The following is an 18,443-nucleotide window of genomic DNA, read 5'->3' on the forward strand; positions in this document are numbered from 1 at the left end:
GTGTAGTGGAGGGTGAAGACAGGTGTAGGGGAGTGTGAAGACAGGTGTAGGGGAGGGTGAAGACAGGTGTAGGGGAGGGTGAAGACAGGTGTAAGGGAGGGTGAAGACAGGTGTAGGGGGGGTGTGAAGATGGTTGTAGAGACTGGAGGATGCAAAGTGCAAGCTCACAGACATGCTGACCTTCAACTTCATGGCCTCCCCTGACTCCTGACTGTAGGCCTTGGGAGTGTCTCCACAGGGTCTCTGTGCCAAGAGCCTGGGCTGTAGCCTGCAGCCTGTCAGTCACTTTGGGAAGCACCCTGTGTTAGCTGAGGGCCTTGTGCTATCTTACCCAGAGTCAGGTTAATACAGATTACTGAGGCAATAAAACATCTGCTTTACGGAACACTGTGTCTATTTCGGGGCCTGATTTGTTGTACCTACACGTCTGATCGACTTAACAGCACACCCAGTACTTCATCCCACGTGGGTCAGGCAGAAGGTCATTCCTACTTCCCCATGAGATAGGCATGATGGGTGTGGCCACCACATGGCCGGCGCTTGAGGTGAGGGTCCCAGAGCTGACCTGTTTCTAGAACGTTCAGCTGCCAGTCGGAAGGGCCTAGGATCACAGCTTAGCCTTTAACTCCCATCCCAGGGTCTGTTCTAGACGCAGCTGTAAGCACAGAAGGTGCGGTCTCTGGACCTCTGGGTACCAGTGCTCCGGCTGACTGCGGAGGCCGACACCACTTGCCAATCATGACTCTCCTTGCTGACTCCAGATTTGTCTTTGTCAACATATCTCTCTGGAAAGCCAGATGGCAGACTCCATCAAGCTAAAACCTAACAGGCTTACCTTAAAAACCCAGTGGGCACTTACTCCACACAGCTGACCAGGCAGGTGTGGGTGTGAGGGCACCAAGACACACAAGCACTGGAGTTATTTTAACCGCACTGCCCTGGCAAACACACTCCAGGCACTCTAGAAGACAGATGCTTGGGAGACGTTCTTGGATCGACTCAAGAACCAGGTCTTGCCCTTTCTAGCCTAAATTTGATCAAGTTTTTTGAAGCCTTACTTTCCCACTTCTGAAAACAACATTTTGAGACTAAGATGGTTAAACGGAAGAGGCCACTGAAGGGAAGAGTCAGTTGTCTGGTATAGAGTAAGTGTGCCATTGCTGTTGGCACAGCTGCTGCTGCTGACGATGATGACGGCGATGAAGACAGCTTTTAGCAATCATTTCAACAATTCAGAGGGCTGCTGGCAGGTGCGGGGGCTTCAGTGAGAATGTCCCCATGGGCCCAAATGTTTGAATGCTCGGTCCTCAGTTAGGGGCACTGCTTGGGAAAGGTTAGGCATGGCCTTGCTGAGAAGGTGCGTCACTGGGGGTGTGCTCTGAGGTTTCAAACACTGTGATACCCCTGTGCTCTTTCTGCTTTCAACCTTTGGATCTGATGTGAGCTCACAGCACCGTGCCCTCCTGCCTTCCTCACGCTCCCACCAGTGGCCACAGACTAACCCTCTGACAGTGTGGGCAAGCACCCACTTACACATGTCCATTTCTAAGGTCCCTTGGCCCACACAGAACACTCACTAAGACAGCAGGAGGTAACTTGGATTCCACGTGTGGGTGGTTTGCAAAGCCTCACCAGTGCTCACTCTCTGGGGAGCTTTCACCCCTAAAACAAGGCCCTAGCTGGAGAGCTGCTCCCTCTGGGGTCTGACAGAATTAGAAAAGGAACAGACAAACGGAAACCAGCAGAGAGTGAGGAGGCAGCCATGTAAAGCTCACATGGTTTCAGTCTTAAAATCTCACTGCAGAAGGCTCATCGTGGGAAGGGAAACAGGAAGGTTTATGGCAGGCTCAGGGGAGCAGGGATGTGGAGAACAGCTGAGGCCTGTGGAGGGGAGAGTGAGGGCGTGGACTCTGGGCTGTTCCTCGATGACGCACCCCTCCGGGGCTGCGCTCACAGGTGTTTCTTCTCGTCTCCCTTGGGTCTGGACTCCAAACTTCCCTTATTAATTTTGATTCTCTGCTTTTCCCCTCTGGGAAGGAGATTAAATGTTAGGCTGGCAGGAAGCACGCTCCAAACCCCCAGCTGTCGTCACTGGCTTCATTTTGCTGCATTGTTCAGCACTATTCCCTGGACCAGTTCAGCCCTGAGCTCTGCTCACAGGCATTTCCATTTAATGAACCCTTTGCTTTAGAAACCCCATGAGCAGGTGCTAATCCCTTTGACTTAGACAGGGTTTGATTTTTTTCTTTTCTTTCCTTCCACTACTTTCCTGACCTTTTTCTTTTTGACAGCGAGTTTCAAAACGTTTCTGCTGTGTACACAGCCTTTCCACATCCGGTGCCTTCACACCCATTCCGTCAGCCCTGGGGTAATGCGAGCAGCCTGTCTAAGAGCTATGGATGGTCTTGTCTTCTTCAGGGACTATCAAAGTATGGCCCCAGAACAGCAACAGCAAAATGGCCCAGGAACACATTAGAAGGCAAATGTCTGCCTCTCTCCAGAGAGCTGGCAGGAACTGATGTGGGGTCAGTGGTCTGTCTAGCCAAGGCCTCCTGGTGAAGCCGATGCACATGCCGTCAAGCTTGGGGGTCCCACAGCAACCAAAGCTCCATTACATGTATGCCCCACTTAACAGACAAGAAAACTGAGACCATGGCAAGGTGGCCAAGGTTCAGGTCATCCACATAGACAGTCAACAAGCATGTAACAGGGGGTACGAACCAAGGATGTATCACTACAAGAGGAACAAAGAAAACAGCGAAAGGATGCTATTGGTGACACTAAGGGAGAAAGCATGGGGACAAGCTGGAGGGCTTGGACTGGTGAGGGAGAGCTTCCTGGAACAGGCGTCAGTTCATCTGGAGCGACAGGATGACAGGTGCTGGCCTAGGGGGAAGGGGGAGGCACTACAGGCTGGACTCTGGGTAAAGGCCTTGGTGTCTATGGTTGAAAACACTGTTAAATAAAAGCAAGAAGCCGACAGAGGGTTTGGGTGCCAGTTAGACACAGCAGAGGAGAGGATGAGCGAATGTGGGGACATAACAGGTCAGCAGGAAATGTCCACACAGGAAGAAGAATATCCAAAGAGCCGGAGAAGAGTGCAAGATATCGGGAGCCTGCGGAAGACCTAGAGTGTGCAAATCCCGAAAGAAGAAGGAGTCGATGCGGGGACCTTTATGGGGACCAAGCTTTGGCTTCTCACTTTTCCTTTATTTCTTGACATGTATCAGCCAAAACCAAAGCGGCTTGTTCGGCTGGACAGCAGTGAATGAGCGGCAGTCTGTGTTGGGCACGCCCCCAGCACGCCGCAGGGCCACGCACTCAGCTGTGTGAGCTCGGTGACACCGGCAGGGCACTCCTGGGACCTGCTCAGACACCACTGCTCACGTGAGGAGACCAGCACAAAACTGCCTTTGAACCTGTTACCACTAACACCTTCTTGCTGATATCTAGGAGCGTTCTTCTCCAGCAAGAGCACGGCGGATTGTAAGTTTGTTTAGGAGGGCAGAGACTTGGGGTGGGGGGAGAAGTTCTGTGCAGCCAAAGCTGAGACATCATTTCCTAAAACCCATCACACGGGAACTGCCCACAAGTCACACTCTTTTCTCTTCTGCCTACTGAAGAGAAACCTTAAAAGCTGCTTTGCATGTGGCCGCCCACTCCATAGCTGTGTTCACTTATACAATCTGTACAGACGTGTGTTCAAGTGTGTGCTTGTGTGTGTAGCCTGTGCACATCTGTGCCGGTGCTTTACACACATTCTAGAGGAAGTCAGTGTGCTTATCTATCAGGCTCCACCTTATTACTGTGCGGTAGTACTTTTCACCAGGATGGTAGCCACCAAGTCCTGGCAAACCCCAGCGTCACCGGGGTAGGAGGTACAGGCAGCCTGCTCCCTGCCCACACTTAGGGGCCTGCGCGTGGCACGCGTTCTCACCTAGGAGTCGCCTCCTCAGCCCTGCAGCTGGCAGAGGAACCGGAGCACTGGAAGTTTGCCCACGCCCAGGCTGCTGCGGCTTTCCGTGTCGCCATACAGTTCAGGCTGACCTTGGGCTCACGGTAACCCAGGCTGGCCTCAGTACTTCCATCCTCCTGCTCCAGCGATTCGAGCCTCGCCACCACACCCACCCAACACACTTCCTATTAGTGTCAGTTCTTTTTAGTCAGTCAGCATCAGCCACAACTAAGAATAAAGTAAATGTGGCCCAGATTGGTGGATTTCCCCTGCACGAATCCAATATATGGGAATAAACAACATGGAGGGAGAGAAGCGGGTGACTGGTGCCCTCTTACACAAGTTGTGTGGACTGTCTGAGGTAATCTGGGTGTGTCAAGGCTCACTTTTCTTTGGAATATTCTACTCCCACCTAAACTGCCAGGTGGTGGTGCACACATTTAACCCCAGCGCTCAGGAAGCAGAGGCAGGCACATCTCTGAGTCCCAGGCCAGCCTGGTCTAGAGAGTGAGTCCAAGACAGCCAGGGCCACACAGAGAGACCCTGTATCAAAAGCAAACAAATAAACTCTTTTGCGTGTGTGCTACTGGCTGCTTGACCCTGGCTGCTACAGAGGTCAGGGCCGGGAGAGCTACAGCCCTAAGGCGCACTGTGGCTCCTGTGTCCACAAAGGTTTTGTCTCTGATCCTTCAAGGGGGAGCCAGCCACCTGAGATGTGCAGGAGGTTGGCGGAGCTCCGACCCCTTGAGTGCTCACCGACAGAGCCAGCCCCCTCCTTGGACACATCTTGAACTCACTCCTTTCCAGCCGAGCCCCATCTCAAGGTTCACATGCATCCCAGTGTCTAGTGAGTTTCTGCAGCCTCCACACACAACAACCAGTGTCAGCCAAGTGCCAGGCTGACAGCGCCCCAAACAAGGTCCAATCAGTGTGTTCAAGGCCTTCTCCCCGGGCCTGAACTTTTAACGGCACCCACGCTGCCGGCCCTCACAGCACCTGAATCGTCTCAGTTACCCATCGTTACTAACGAAGGCACTCACTCTGGACCGCCTGCACCCACGCTGCCATTGTGCAGCTACGTCCAGGCGCCACCTAGCTGTGTGACGCAGCTCTGCCACTGGGTCCCAGCGGCCCTGGTCCCCAGAGGGGTTCCTTTCTTTTTTGGAATGATACTCCTTAATAAGGAAAAGCCATAATGTTCCCCGCTGCCTGGAGTCCTCCGTGCTGTTTGAGGGTGCTGTCGGTACTTTCCTCTTGCTGTGATGAAAAAGAAAGCATTTAGTTGGGCTTATGGCTCCAGGGAGCTTAGAGTTCATGATGGCAGAGGGAAGAGGAGGCAGCAGGAACTGCTGAGAGCACACCTCCCAAGCCACAAGCAGCAGGCAGAGAGCACACTGGGAATGGCATGTGTCTTTGAAACCTCAAAGGTGGCAACAAGTGACGCACCTCCTCCGACAGGGCCACCCCTCCTAACCCTCTCCAAACAGCCACACCGACTCAGGGCCTCTGGGCGCCATTCTCATTTCAACCACCAGAGGGGACTATGGCTCAAGCTTCCCTTTGCATGGTGTGGGGGGGGGGGCACGCCCAGGCACACACTGTTTCTCTGATGGGGGAGACCCCCGGACGGTGTTAAAACGGTCTGCGCACTGGCCAAGGAGGCAGAAACCACCCAGTCACACAATGCCAACAGTTGTGTAAGGTGTGACATCTGTGCTATCTTCTCTTTGCTTTGTGTGTACCAAATGTACTGGTCCGTGTTACGCTTGCCAGAAAAACCTGGGTTATTAACCCTAAACCCCACTCCTCCCGCCGCCGCCCATTCCTCCTTTTCACCAAGCCAGAGTTAGCTCTCGTTAATTTTCTTTTCAATGAAGAGAAGGAAAACACCGTCAGCCAGTTCCCCACCAGGGACCTGGTAATGGGACTTTAGCCACCGTGCTTTAGGACTTCTTTCCCACTCTCCAGTGTTTCCACAGCTCTCCGACACGTGACCCCTGGAGCTGCTATGAACGTGACATGATGCAAAGCTGCACGCTCAGTCGGAACAGTAAGAGATAGTTTTGTAATTGTTTGTGACTGTGTGGTTCTTGAATGTGAAACTCTGTCGATGACATCATGCTACAATGCCAAGGAAAACACACCTATCCATGCTCTGACAACCGCTGGCTCTGGGGTGGGGTGCTCCAAGGGACGCCAAAGCTTGGGCACCTAAGAGCTTTTGTGTTCAGTGTAGCAGTGCATGGCTTTATTCCAAGCATTTGGGAGGCAGAGGTGGGCAGAGCTCTGAGGTTGAGGACAGGCTGGTCTATATATGAAGTTTCAGGCCTACCAGGGCTGAGACCCACTTGGCAGAGGGTTCCTCTATGGGGGAGCAAACCCTCCTCACCAAGCCAGCTTGCTTTAGAGTTTCAGAGATAACAGAGAACAAAGTGCCTGCGTGTGTAACGCCCAGCCCCAACACAGCTGGGGGTCAAGTTCGGGGCAAGCTACTCCTCACTTCTGAAGTGATCATTTCACCATCAGATGCTGCTCTGATGACCCAGGAATGGGGACCAGCCAGCTCCAGAGAACCAGTGACCTTGTCTCCTCAGACCCTGCTGTCCCGCCTGCCCACAGAACGGGTTAATAGATGTTCGCTGAGTGAATTGCAAAGCTGGAAACTTCAAGCTGACGGTCCATGGGATGTCATCAGTGCGCCAGCCTGGGCATTCCTTTCCGCTCTCCAACTGTTCAAGAAACAGGACCGGGCAGGGGTGCCCACGAAGCTGAGAAAAGCACCAGAGACGTCAGCTGGGATTACTCTCCCTTCTGTTTTAAAATCTCACAAGTAGCTTGTACACCCTGGGGGGAGGGTTAATTTGACCAAATCACCTATAGCCTCGCTACCACATGATAGCAGTTAACACAGTGCTTCCTTCTGGGCTTCATTTCACACACAAATGGTGCTTTAGTTAGTTATGCGGGTCACAACTCATATTAGCTAGATGCTTAACTTGTGCCAGGCACTGTGGCAGACGCCTCGCACGCATCTGAATCTCCTAAGACCTAAGGAGTGAGGCACTTAGCCTACTCACATTTCTCAGGACAGAGGGTGTTGGCAGCTGAGGAAATAGTGTGACATCCTCAAGGTCAGAGTGGTGATGGCAGAGCCAGGTTTCAAATCTAGCCATGTGACCTCACAACCTGGTGGGGCTCCCCAGGTGTTTGCTGAACGAGCTGACTGTTCAGCTCGCCCCACCCCAGGGAAAACGAAGCCACTGTCTGTCAGCTGGCCAGCTCACTGTTGTCTTAGAAACACTCTGAATCTTGTCATTTCTATCTTCATGAATCAAGAATTTTAAATAACATTAACGGTTGTTTATGTTCTCACAGCTATTGGTGGTATTTTCCTCCTTCCATCACACCTTCTATGCTCTCTTCCACAGAGACACCCACAGGGCCCTCCCACCACTGGCAGGGGCCACCCTGAGCACCTGATGCGACTGAGTCCAGATGAGGATGACAGACACCTCTTCTGCTGGTGCCATTGCCGCCAACACTGTCGGTGCTGAGCTCACAGCTGCTGTCGGCGCTTGGGAAGAAGAAGCAGACAGCTTTTGCGCACTGTACACTCAGGTCCCACTGGCTTGCAGGCAGGCCTCTCTCAGTATCTAGGGGGATTAGCCCCAGGGGCCCCACAAGCACCAACAAGTCAGGACACTGACATAGAATGGAATAGTCCTTGCACAGAGCTGACACGTCTCCTGAATATTTTAAATCATCTCTAGATTCCTTACGTTATGAGCACAAACGCCAACATGCTGGGGCAGCTCCCACACAACTACGCTTAGGGACAATGACAAGAGCAGGAGTTGGGAACGCTTTCACTGATTTCTCACGCGTACTTGGTTAAATCTGGAAGGTGGACTCTGAAGATTCAAAGGCCCAAATGCTCTCAAGATCATCCTCCACTCTAGAGCACCTCAGGACTTTCCTCAGAGAGATTACTTAGTCCCTCAGCCAGAGTCTTGAAAACCTCAGCTTACTTCCAGGACATCTTGGCACCCTCTGGGCTGACAGCGGAAGCCATGTCCGTACCGTCGGGGCTGGTGGCAGGCACTTTCACCTCCAGCCAGTTCACTGATCCCAGCCCCATTTCTTAAAAAGCACCCGTCTCTCCTGCTGCCGGGGTGTGGGGGGGGGAGGGACACATGTTAAAGTTTTAAGGCTTTCACTCTGTGACTTACACTCAGAGAGACCTGGGGAGAGCCTGCCCAAATGAAGACGCAGGGCTTCTCCTTCAAGACGTCAGGAGTTCCGAGGACAGAGGACCGAGATCTAGCTCAGTGGCAGAGTGATTGCCTACCACGCACTGGGCTTGAGTAAAGCCTGTGTTTGGGGCTGAGGATAAGTTCAAGCTGCAAAGAGCAAAATACTGAATCTCATACAGAGCTTTGAGAGACAGTCTTGCATCCAAGCCATACTTTGGGAAGCCATCTTTATATGGACGTATGAATTCTGACTTCTGTGAAAGAATGCCAAGTATTTGCAAGGATTCATGAGCCATGACAGGCAGATATGCTGTTCTCACAGAAGCACAGTTGACTGAACTCCGTAGAGTGGCAAAGACGCAGGAGGAGCACCGGTGTGCTTTCACGTTTTATCAGAGCCTCTGCACCCGCTGGATTTCTCATGTCAGAGAGAACCACAGAAGGGGCTGCAAGTCTGCGAGCGCACAGCAGGCAGATGAGCGGCACACGGAAGTGCTCCCTGCACCAGAGGCGTTAGGAGGCAAGAGATAAGCGAGGAGACGTAGAAGGGTTTGCTGCCCAAAACTGGTTGTCACTCAGCCTTCATCCACTCTGCCAATCACTGTTGTCTCAAAGTCCAGCAGAGCCTTGGTGTGAAGGCCATCCTTCACCCAGGCCGTTATCAGCCTGGCCCCTCCCATCCTGCACCACCATTTCAGGTTAATCCCTGCTGGTGACAAAACACTCCGACCCAGACGCTTGAGGGAAGAAACAGTTTATTTCATCTTTTTGCCCAGCCCATCATTGAGAAAACTCAGGGCAGAAACACAAGCAGGCATTTGGATCCCAAATCCCAGAGAAAGGCTGCTTGCTGGCTCAGTCAGGGTCAGGCCTAAGGAACAGCAAGTGCCCAGGGAGTGTGGCCCTCCACAGTGGGATGGGCCCTCGGGGTTAGGGTGATGCCATGCCCGAGGCCCCTCTGCCAGTGGGCCTTGAGGTGTAAACGCGGAGGGTTACCCTGCAGACACTGCAGAGTTTACAGGCGTGTCAAGGAATGCAGGCGGCGCCCCTCAAGCTGATGCGGGCTTCAAAGGCAGCGAACCACACAGCACACTCACATGCTTCCAGACCTCAACAGATCCTCTCCCACCGCAAACACTCTTACCTAGGTGCAGGGCACGTTGACATCATCTGCATGTCTGTGTACATCCTGGCAGACTGTATATAGAACATGCACATGTGTGCACATGTATGTGAAATAGGCACATATTTATACGCACATATGAACGTGGGCACACACAGGAGACAAGGTGAAAAATACACACATGCACATACATACACCTTTAGCGTAACTGAACTTTATTAAAGCAGCTGCTGGGCCTCAGCCCTAGCTGAGTGTCCCCAGTTCCAAGGAGCTCACCATTCAGTGAGGATACAAGCTGAAAACCCCATGCCCCAGCCCATGAGCAGGGGGCAGGATGTCTTCTGGAGGTCTAAACGAGAGAAGCCCATGATGGACTTGACCCACGCTAACTCAGGTCTCAACTTCACTGCCTGGAAACCACGCCACATCCAGCACGTCCCTGGAGCTGCAGAGCCCCTTTCATTAAACTAGCTACAACAGCGCCTTCTTCATGGTGTGACGCTTACAGAACACAACACCAGAAGCCCTTACACTTTGGACTGCAGAAGGCACTCAGTAAAATGAGCTCTCATCATTGGTATCATTGTTAGTTATCGTTATTGAGAAGAACATGAAGCTCGAGTGGGCACAAAGGCAGAAAGGCCAGTCTCACTTGGGAGGCTTTAGGAGGAGCTCTGTGGATGTGGTGTGGAGTTGAATCTTTCCTAGAAACAGATGTTTGTGAGAAGAACAAAAGGCAGGGAGGGCAGGCAGTCCAACCGAGTGGAGTCTGCTCACAGGCTCGGACACATGAAACATCCAAACAGGGCCGGGGAATTGCCACATCCAGAGTGGAGGTTCAAGGTCAAAGAGGAAGGAGGGTCAGATGTGGAAAAGACAGTCAAGGGCTGAAGACTGTAATAGTGCACACTGGGTTTGCCTTTCAGAGAGCAAGTGTAATGAACACGATTCCGGCTCTGCAGGGCCCCACCGGGCTGCCCAGGGCGGCAAACGCCACTGCTGCCGACCGCACCGTCCTGTCTCTGTCCATGCACACCACTCGTTTGTTTTAGTTTTCGTAACTAATTAGCTGATTTTTCCACTCTGACTTAGATGCTATAGAGGGTTTTCTTTCCCACTAATCCCTCCCGATGATGTGTAAACACCTATCTTCCTAGCACGAGCAGACTCTTAAGTGGCCACTTTTTTCTGCACTTACAAGAGCCATACAACAATCGCCGGGCCTCGGAGGAGGCTGGCTGCGATCAGAGCTGAGGGTGGAGAGTCAATGGAGGTGGGTGTGGGCGGGGAGGGCAGAGGGGCTCAGGACCGTGCTCAGAGAGAAAGTCACAGAAAGCCTGGGACATAAACAGTTCCCTGGAAAACCGAGTGGCACGATGCAGGTCATCTGAGAGGAGGAGAAAGAGACATGTGCCATGACAGGGTGAGAGAGGTGGTGACGGAGGAGCACCCCAACCTCGGGCACGGCAAACAAAGAGAACTGCTGGAATAAGGCCCGGTTGGTTTCCTCACGTTTCGCCCTGAGCACGCCTATCAGACAATCCTGCCCGCTTTCTTTGTTCACATGCGCTGAGTACTTTCTGAGCCAGGCTCTGAAGAGGCCCAACTCAGCAAGGTCCAGTCTCTGACTAGAGGCTGGGAATCAGCTTGTCCCACAGAACGACATGTAACCTTCAGCCATGGAGGACTAGGGAAGACACAGGGCCTCAGCCCAGATGTGCTGATGTAAGCCGTCTGTTTAACCTTTGCAACCCTCTTCTGACAACAAACCATCAGGCCTGGAAGGCCGTTCTTCAGGCCCCAGTTCTCGCGGTGCAATATGAGAGCGAGCAGGTGCAGCAGCTGGGAAGGGAGAGTCGTCGAGGGAAGTTGGAGACACCACCCTCACACACCCCTTCCCACCTCAGGCCTGTGGCTCTAGTCTGGACTTCTCATAAAGCATTGATTTTCCAGCTCAGTCTCCCTGTAACGTGGCCCTGCCCCCAAGTGTCCATGAATTATCCTGCCACTGTGCCACAGACCCAGGAATGTGCTTCAAGTGTGCACGTGTGTTCACCTGCACTCCCGTGCTTCTGTGTTCACTTCATAAGCCGCTAGGGAGGGGACACAGACTCAGACCTGGGACCCAGATGTCCCGCCCTGTGGAGGGGCCATCTGGGGGCAGTGGTCACTGCAGTCAGGGGCACCCGCACCAGCGACAGTTAGCTTGTTTTCTTATGAAAACAAAACAGAACAACCAAGATCATCTTATCGACCTACAAGTTTACTTTAGGAGCAACTGAGAAATTCAGAAAGCATGCCTGGAAGGGTGAGGGCAGCATGAAGAGCAGCAGCTTCCTAATCTCCTCAGTCCCCTGCCTCTCAACCTGCCGTTTGCTCTTGAAAAACCACACCGGCAAATAACTAAGCAGGCACCTGCTATGTGCCAGAACAATCCAGCCCACGGAAGCCGGCAAGGACTGTTGCCAGTCTGTCTTCCTTTCAACATCTAGAGCAGCGTCCACCGCTGTCTCTCCTTAAACAGTTTTCCTGGTAGCGATCTTTAATGCTTGCGGAGCTTTCTGTGACAATTTCTGGTTTTGTTTTCTACTCATTATTGTTTGCTATCCAGAGCACTTTTCTTATTCTTTTCTCTGATTTTTAGGGAAGGGGGAAAATCCAGCATCTGGGCTCTGGGACCACTTGAAACCACTGGGCTGGGACTGCTAACGACCTCCCAGAGATAATCCAAATGGCTGAATTAGCAAAGCTCATTCTTGACCTTGACACAAGACAAGACAGGCAAAGGGGAAGGACTCAGGAGGGCAGAGAGAAAGAAAAGGATCATAGAGGCTCACTCAGATCTCGCCAGGCCCCTCCCCCATTCAGCAAACACCTGGCTGAGTTGGAAAACATGACCGCCCAACCTTCCTCCCGGCAGCAATTGAAGCTGTCAGCTCCCGCTTGTCACCAGTTGCACTGGAAGCCTGGGGCAGCCACAAGAGCCCTAATTAGGCAGAAATGACACTTCTACAACTGACCTGCCAGGACCTTTGGCGGACCATTTAACATCATTAGTTAACATTTTTAAAAAGTGTGAATGTAAATGAACAGCCAGTGGCTTTCAATGGAGTCTGTGGTGGCACCCTTCCCCCTTTCTCCTTTTACATGAATAGCCCACTTGTTTTCTCTGGAATTGGAGGGAGGCATGAGGAAGGAGGGGCTTGAAGACCATCTTCACAAATGAGCCTGGAATGCCAGAGGGGCCATGTCTTCTTGCCTGCATATGGCACTAAATACAGCCCGTCTCCAGGGCCACCAGCGTGGAGCTTGGAGACAGCACCGGCCCAGCAGGACCCACAGAAACCAGGCCAGCTCTGACCAGTGAGCAGGGCCACACTCCCCATGAACACTGTCCTCAACCGTCCTCTCTGTGCAATTCCCCGTGTTCCTGCTCCCTCTCAAGAGGGATGGGGTGGGGGAGCCATCGCTGCAGAGGCCCGGTCAATACTCACACCCGAGCTCATGCCCTACCTGCTGCTGTTCTTTCCCGCCTCGACTCACACTTCGCTCTGCTCTTTCCTTTGCACCCACAGAATCCGTACACGCCGACACTCTCCATCTGCAGGAGGGAAGAAAGTTTCACTGTGAACACTTCATGTGCTGTGGCTCCTCAGCCACACACTCCCGCTGGCGGGCAGTCTGAGGAGAAGCTAGTTGGGAGGAGAGATGGCAGAGGGGCTTGGCTCTGGGCCTACCTTGGCACCCACTACCTCCTTGCTGTGTGGTCTTGCGAGAGTGCTTAGTCCAGAGTCTCAGATGTTTTCATCTGTAAGACAGAAAACGCCTCGCTGCATCACGGAAGAAACAATAGGACGGAAGGAAGTTCCGTGAACTCGGGGAACTTGTATCTAATGTCAGGACTTATGGCAGGATGAGCTGCCCAAGCAAGGAGCCACACCAGCTTCTTGTCCCTCACTTTTCTTGGTGGACAAAGTCAAAATAAATTAAAAAAAAAAAAGATTTATTTATTATTTATAGTGTTCTGCCTGCATGTACGCCTGTGTGCCAGAAGAGGGCACCAGATCTCACTATAGATGGTAATGAGCCACCGTGTGGTTGCTGGATATTGAACTCAGGACCTTTGGAAGACCAGCCAGTGCTCTTAACCTCTGAGCCATCTCTCCAGACCCCTAAGTCAAAAACTTGTCTGTTTCCCAAGGCACACTGCCGGCGACCAGTGTACTTCTTGGTCCCCAGGTCCCTTCTTGGCCTCCCCCACCCTGCTCAGTATTCTCAAAAGGGTACCCAGATGGAAAGCGGCTCCCACAAAGCCATGGATAGCTCCGTTATTTATTCCCTCTTCCAGCCCCCAACAAGGTATGGCCAGGAAGCAGACCTCATCTTCTGTGCTCCAGGGAGCTCTGAGAACAGTGGTTCACAGGAGGTGTGTGGGTAATGAATGCGTGGTGGGATGCAGGATCCCCCCTTGGGGGGGATGGGTGCTGGGTGCATTGTGAGCAGGAGAGCCTGTCTCTTTGCTAAGGATGAGTAAAGTCAAGCAAGCAGTGTGCGGTAGAGAGATGAGGATCTGTGAGGCACAACAAACGGAAAACGTCTTAGGGTGGGGGCACAAAGACAGAAGAGACTGGGGCGTTCTTAGTAATGGTCAGGGGAGAGGGAGGCAGCAGTTACTACTTTTAAGCTAAATACCTCGGCATATTGAGCACAGGGAGAAGAGCCAGCTAACAAGCCGCCATGGCTGACGCCCTCTGAGCTCAGCCTGCAGGAGGGGTGGCCGGCCCCTTCCCCATCACATGCCTGGGCCCAGCCCCGAGGCTGCTGTGGCACTCCTCTCCAGCTGTGGGGCTTATTGAAAGCCTCTAGCCACCCCTCCCCCCCAGCTTGGTTCTGGCACATTTGCTGCAGGTGCCTCCTACTGTGGCCACAATGGACTCACGAGGTTTAGACCCCAGCAGCTACAGCAGGGGCAGGGAGGGAGTGCGGCCATTGTCTTAAAGGGCCAGTGGCGCTGTGTGCCACTATGGCTGCGTCCATAGCTCTGGGACTGCTAAGGAGATGAACCCCTTCTCTCCACTCCATCTTTCTCTCTAATGATTTAACTTGATCGCTTTGGTTCCTTTCTGGAAAGGGAATTGCTCCATTGATCATATCAAGTAATTGCCTGTAAAACATTACACTGTAGCAAGCACAGCCGCTTCCCGGTCTGAAAATGTCACAGCAATTGAAAAGCTCTTAGCCCAGTTGAGGAACAATAAGGCCAAGGAGAAGGGCTCTGCATATAACCCAAGAGCCCCTGTGGTTGGAGATGGGACCCATCAGATTTCAGACAGAATCTCCCTCTTGTTGCCTCATGATTTCTGTATCCGAAACAAAACCCAAACATCCTTAACCGTAAAATTAACTATAACCAGACAAGTTATTTTCCTAATGAATCAGGATATTCTTAGTCCAGGTGCAGCCTGCGGTGGAAGGGAGGAGAGCCAAGAAGGTGGGAGGGAGGAGAGCCTCGCCCGCCCCAGTTTGGGAAGGAAGAATAGCTGTTTCTGGCTTGTCACTTGGCAGCAGCAGTGACACCCTGTGGGCTTGGGACCACACACTTGAATTTTCACAAACAGCTTTATTAAATAAGCTTCACCATGCTGAGAAGCAGAAGTAATTCACCTGGGAGGGGGGGGGGCACGAACCTCCCAGCTAAACAGACAGGAAACTTGTTAGTGACCGTTCCCTTTCCTGGACAGGTGAGAGCCCACGCTTGCGTGCTGCTGGACAGGAGTGCCCTTGTGAGGCGCCCGAGAATGGAGCATCCCGGAGCATCCCCGCCTAGCCTTTCTCCACGCACCGGGGCTCTTTTGCAGCCCATGAGACAAGGCAGTAGGTACGCTCACTGCTGCGCCATTGGTAAAGGCAGAGCGCCTGCCGGCGTCCTGACAAGAGTCTGGCACTCCAAGCCAGGAGAAGACCACTTACAAGCTCAACTCTGAAAAAGGCAGAGGACACTGCACACCAGAGCCCGGCGCCCTCACTGTAGACAGGGAAACAATCTTCGACTGTGGAGAATGAGGTGGGAGGCCACTGGACGAACCTTAGCATTTATTTATGTTTATAGTAAAAGGTATTTTAGAGATGGGTGTGATGGTGCACCCCTTGAATCCCAGTACCAAAGAGGTTTGCAGGCCATCTCTGCGAGTTTGAGGACAGCCTGATTTACACAGCGAGTTCCAGGCCAGCTAGAGCTATATGGTGAGAGTCTATCTCAAAAACTGTTTAAACTGTTGTCAGCAAAATGAGACAATTATATACACATATAACTGATGATCAGCCTGGAACTAGATAAATATGCTTGTGCTCAAGGTTCTGTCTGACTTGAAGACTTTTGTCTCTCACTCACCATGACTGAGCACGTTGAGAGACAGCTAGGTGGTAAGTGTCAGGCAGCGGCCTCCCGAAGCTCTGCCTGTGGAACGTGTGCGGTCAGGGAAGCAGACTGAGGCTGCCCCACCCCCGGACAGGGGGCCTCGATGCGTGGGGCAGAAACCCAACCCCCATGCCCAAAGAACAGGACAGAATGCAGGCTGGGCGCGTGCCCAGACCCCTCCGCTGTCTGGGTGGGGTGGGATCCAGGAGAGGGCCAGCCTGTGCTGGTGCTCCGGCCGCCTGTGTCCTTCATATGAACTTCAGTGTGTGTGTGTGTGTGTGTGCGTGCCCTAGTGTGTGTTGGGAGGGTTATATGGTTTCACTGTGTTTCTGGAAGGGATTTAAGAAGACTATCTAGGAGGAGCAAAACAAGTCCAAAGGCACGGAACGCAGAGACTGCCAGTAGGCAGCAGATTGCTGCCATCTCCCTGCTGTGTGCGTGACACAGCAGTGAGACCAGAATCCCGTGTGCAAAGATTTCCAGCTTGCTTCTCATGGGACCTCCCCAGCATATCTTAAGCAGCCTGACGCATGCGGTATAAAGTAACCTTCAGCTACATCCAACAAAGTTTATAGAGCGTCTGGGCATGCGTGTATTAGTGTTGCCATGTCCTCACCTACGCTTGTCCAAATGAGTAATCGAACACACAGCAGTGAGACCCCGGGCTCATCTGCGGCTGGGCTGGAGTTATTCCTGGGGTTCTTTCAAATTCAGACTTGTGAAAGCCACAGACACCTCAGGCTGAGCCTATAAACTCTGTATCTCAACCTCTGTACTGTGAACCTTAGCCACCGACGGTGACCAGAAACATGTGGTCAGGCCCTGTCAACTCAGCTGGCCTCCAGCCACGCCCGGCCCCTGCTGAAGGTTTCGAGTTTTCACCCTGTCACCCTGCTTGAGCCTCATTTGCAGCAGCCGGAGCAGGATCACTGGCCAAGGGAAGGAAGGCCGGCAAGGCCTTGAAGAGTGCAAGAGGGCATGCTCGCTGGATGAGTGTTGGGGGACGTGGGTGGGGAAGTCACACATAGCTGCGCCATGCCCCATTCCCTCCTCCCAGGAGTCGGGGAGCCTGACTGGGCCGAGAGTCCCCTGTTCTGTCCTTTTCCTTTTCGTTTGGTTCAAACCTTGGCCTTCCTCAGGTCCCGGAGTCACGGGCTATTTTAGAATACCCGACGGCAATGGCCACACTGCGGCAGTCTGGACAGTGTGACCAACTCTCTCGATGCCTTATGAATGCCTCCACAGTCTACAGGTGACACGGGTGGCCTGAGGGCAAAGACCCGTGTCTACACAGAACGCACCGTGTCTGTTAGCCCTACAAAACAGATGTGGCGGCTGAACCCTAACCCAGGCGGTTCAAGAAAGTGGGACCTGGCGGAGAAGCAGCGAGGCTCTAGCTGGTGCCAGGACACCCACCTTGTCTTAGCATTAAGAACTGAACAAGAGTGTGAGGAGCTTCAGGCTACCCCGCAGCACCCCGAAGAGAAGGAGAACATGGACACACACACACGGGGTGTGTGTTCCCCCAAACAGAACTCTGCTTTTAAAATTCTCGAGACAGAAAACTTCTTTAGTAGGTGCAGGGTGTGGAGGATGGCTGACAGGGCCCCCCAAACATCCCCACCCTGTGAGGCTCATTTCACGTCCTCTCTTTCCGTGTTCTTCCTGTACTTCAGAGGCCAGACTGAGGCTGCGAACTTGGGAGAAACGTTTCAGTCTCAGCCTCGCTCAGTTTCTCCTTGAAGGATTAGTGGGAACGGCCTTCCCGAGTCAACAGGCCGCCTACGTGGTCATCCCACAGCCGCGCTGCCACGAGACCCCGCCTGCTGTACTAAATTTGAAGAGGAAATTTCATCTAGTGCATTACCTCACTGGAAAAGTGCACAGGGCTCCACAATCATTCTCCTACGACTGGCATATTTGAAAAACATGATTAAATCACTACTGAGAAATAGGCCTCAACCAATTCCATTCACTGAAGTCCTAGAGTTCACTTCCCTAGTCACAATTCTGGGAGAATAACTCCTGTTCCACGTAGGTGGCTGCTAGTCTTTAAAATAATGAAAATACCAGAATTGTTGAGTGTGTGAAGGGGGCAGTACAAAGACAAGTCCAGCCCGGAAGATAAAGCCCGCCCGCACAGCCACTTAGTGATAAGCACAGAATCCCAAGCTTGTGACAATTACCCTCTCTAGCTCCAGGGAAGCGGAAACCCCCTTCAGCCGGGTTCTCAAGTTTAATTACAGAAGTCAAACAACCTATCAGTTCTCTCCAGTGCAGTAACAAAATTGACAGGCTAGGAGCTCCGGGGCTGGGAGAGAGGGTTCCAATCTCAGGCCCTCCCAACAGCCCTGGAGGAAACGCTCTTGGGTTTTTGCCTCTACTTGATGACACAGCTGGGAGGCCAGACACAGCTCAAGGCCTAGAAGCTCTTCACACCCCTGCCTCAGAGTCAAGTTCAGTTCCTCCCACCCTAGATCACACACCAGCTCCAGAGGACCTGAGGCCTTTTCCTGGCCTCCTCAGGCACCAGCACACATAACTACAAAAAACACACACAAACAACAAAACAAATGCCCACCAACCTGGTTCTCTTAACTGGGAACCTTGCTCTTTCTTCTTTGCTGTCTATGTGAAAGACACACAGGATAACATTTTCATTGCTCAAAATAAAAGCAATTGCCTTATATTGCT

General features: G+C 52.6%; 1 protein-coding gene across 1 annotated transcript in view; it reads right to left on the reverse strand.

Moving 5' to 3' along the window:
- Nucleotides 1–18,443, reverse strand: part of Hspa12a (heat shock protein family A (Hsp70) member 12A) — a 138,893-nt gene that overhangs the window by 114,956 nt on the left and 5,494 nt on the right. Inside the window, exon 2 of the mRNA XM_055630043.1 lies at nt 12,845–12,932. Coding sequence (XP_055486018.1) covers nt 12,845–12,932 — 88 coding nt within the window. The remainder of the gene's footprint in view (nt 1–12,844; nt 12,933–18,443) is intronic.

Source organism: Psammomys obesus, unplaced genomic scaffold, assembly GCF_907164565.1.
Source record: "Psammomys obesus unplaced genomic scaffold, mPsaObe1.curated_primary_1811, whole genome shotgun sequence".
NCBI classification, from domain to species: domain Eukaryota; kingdom Metazoa; phylum Chordata; class Mammalia; order Rodentia; family Muridae; genus Psammomys; species Psammomys obesus.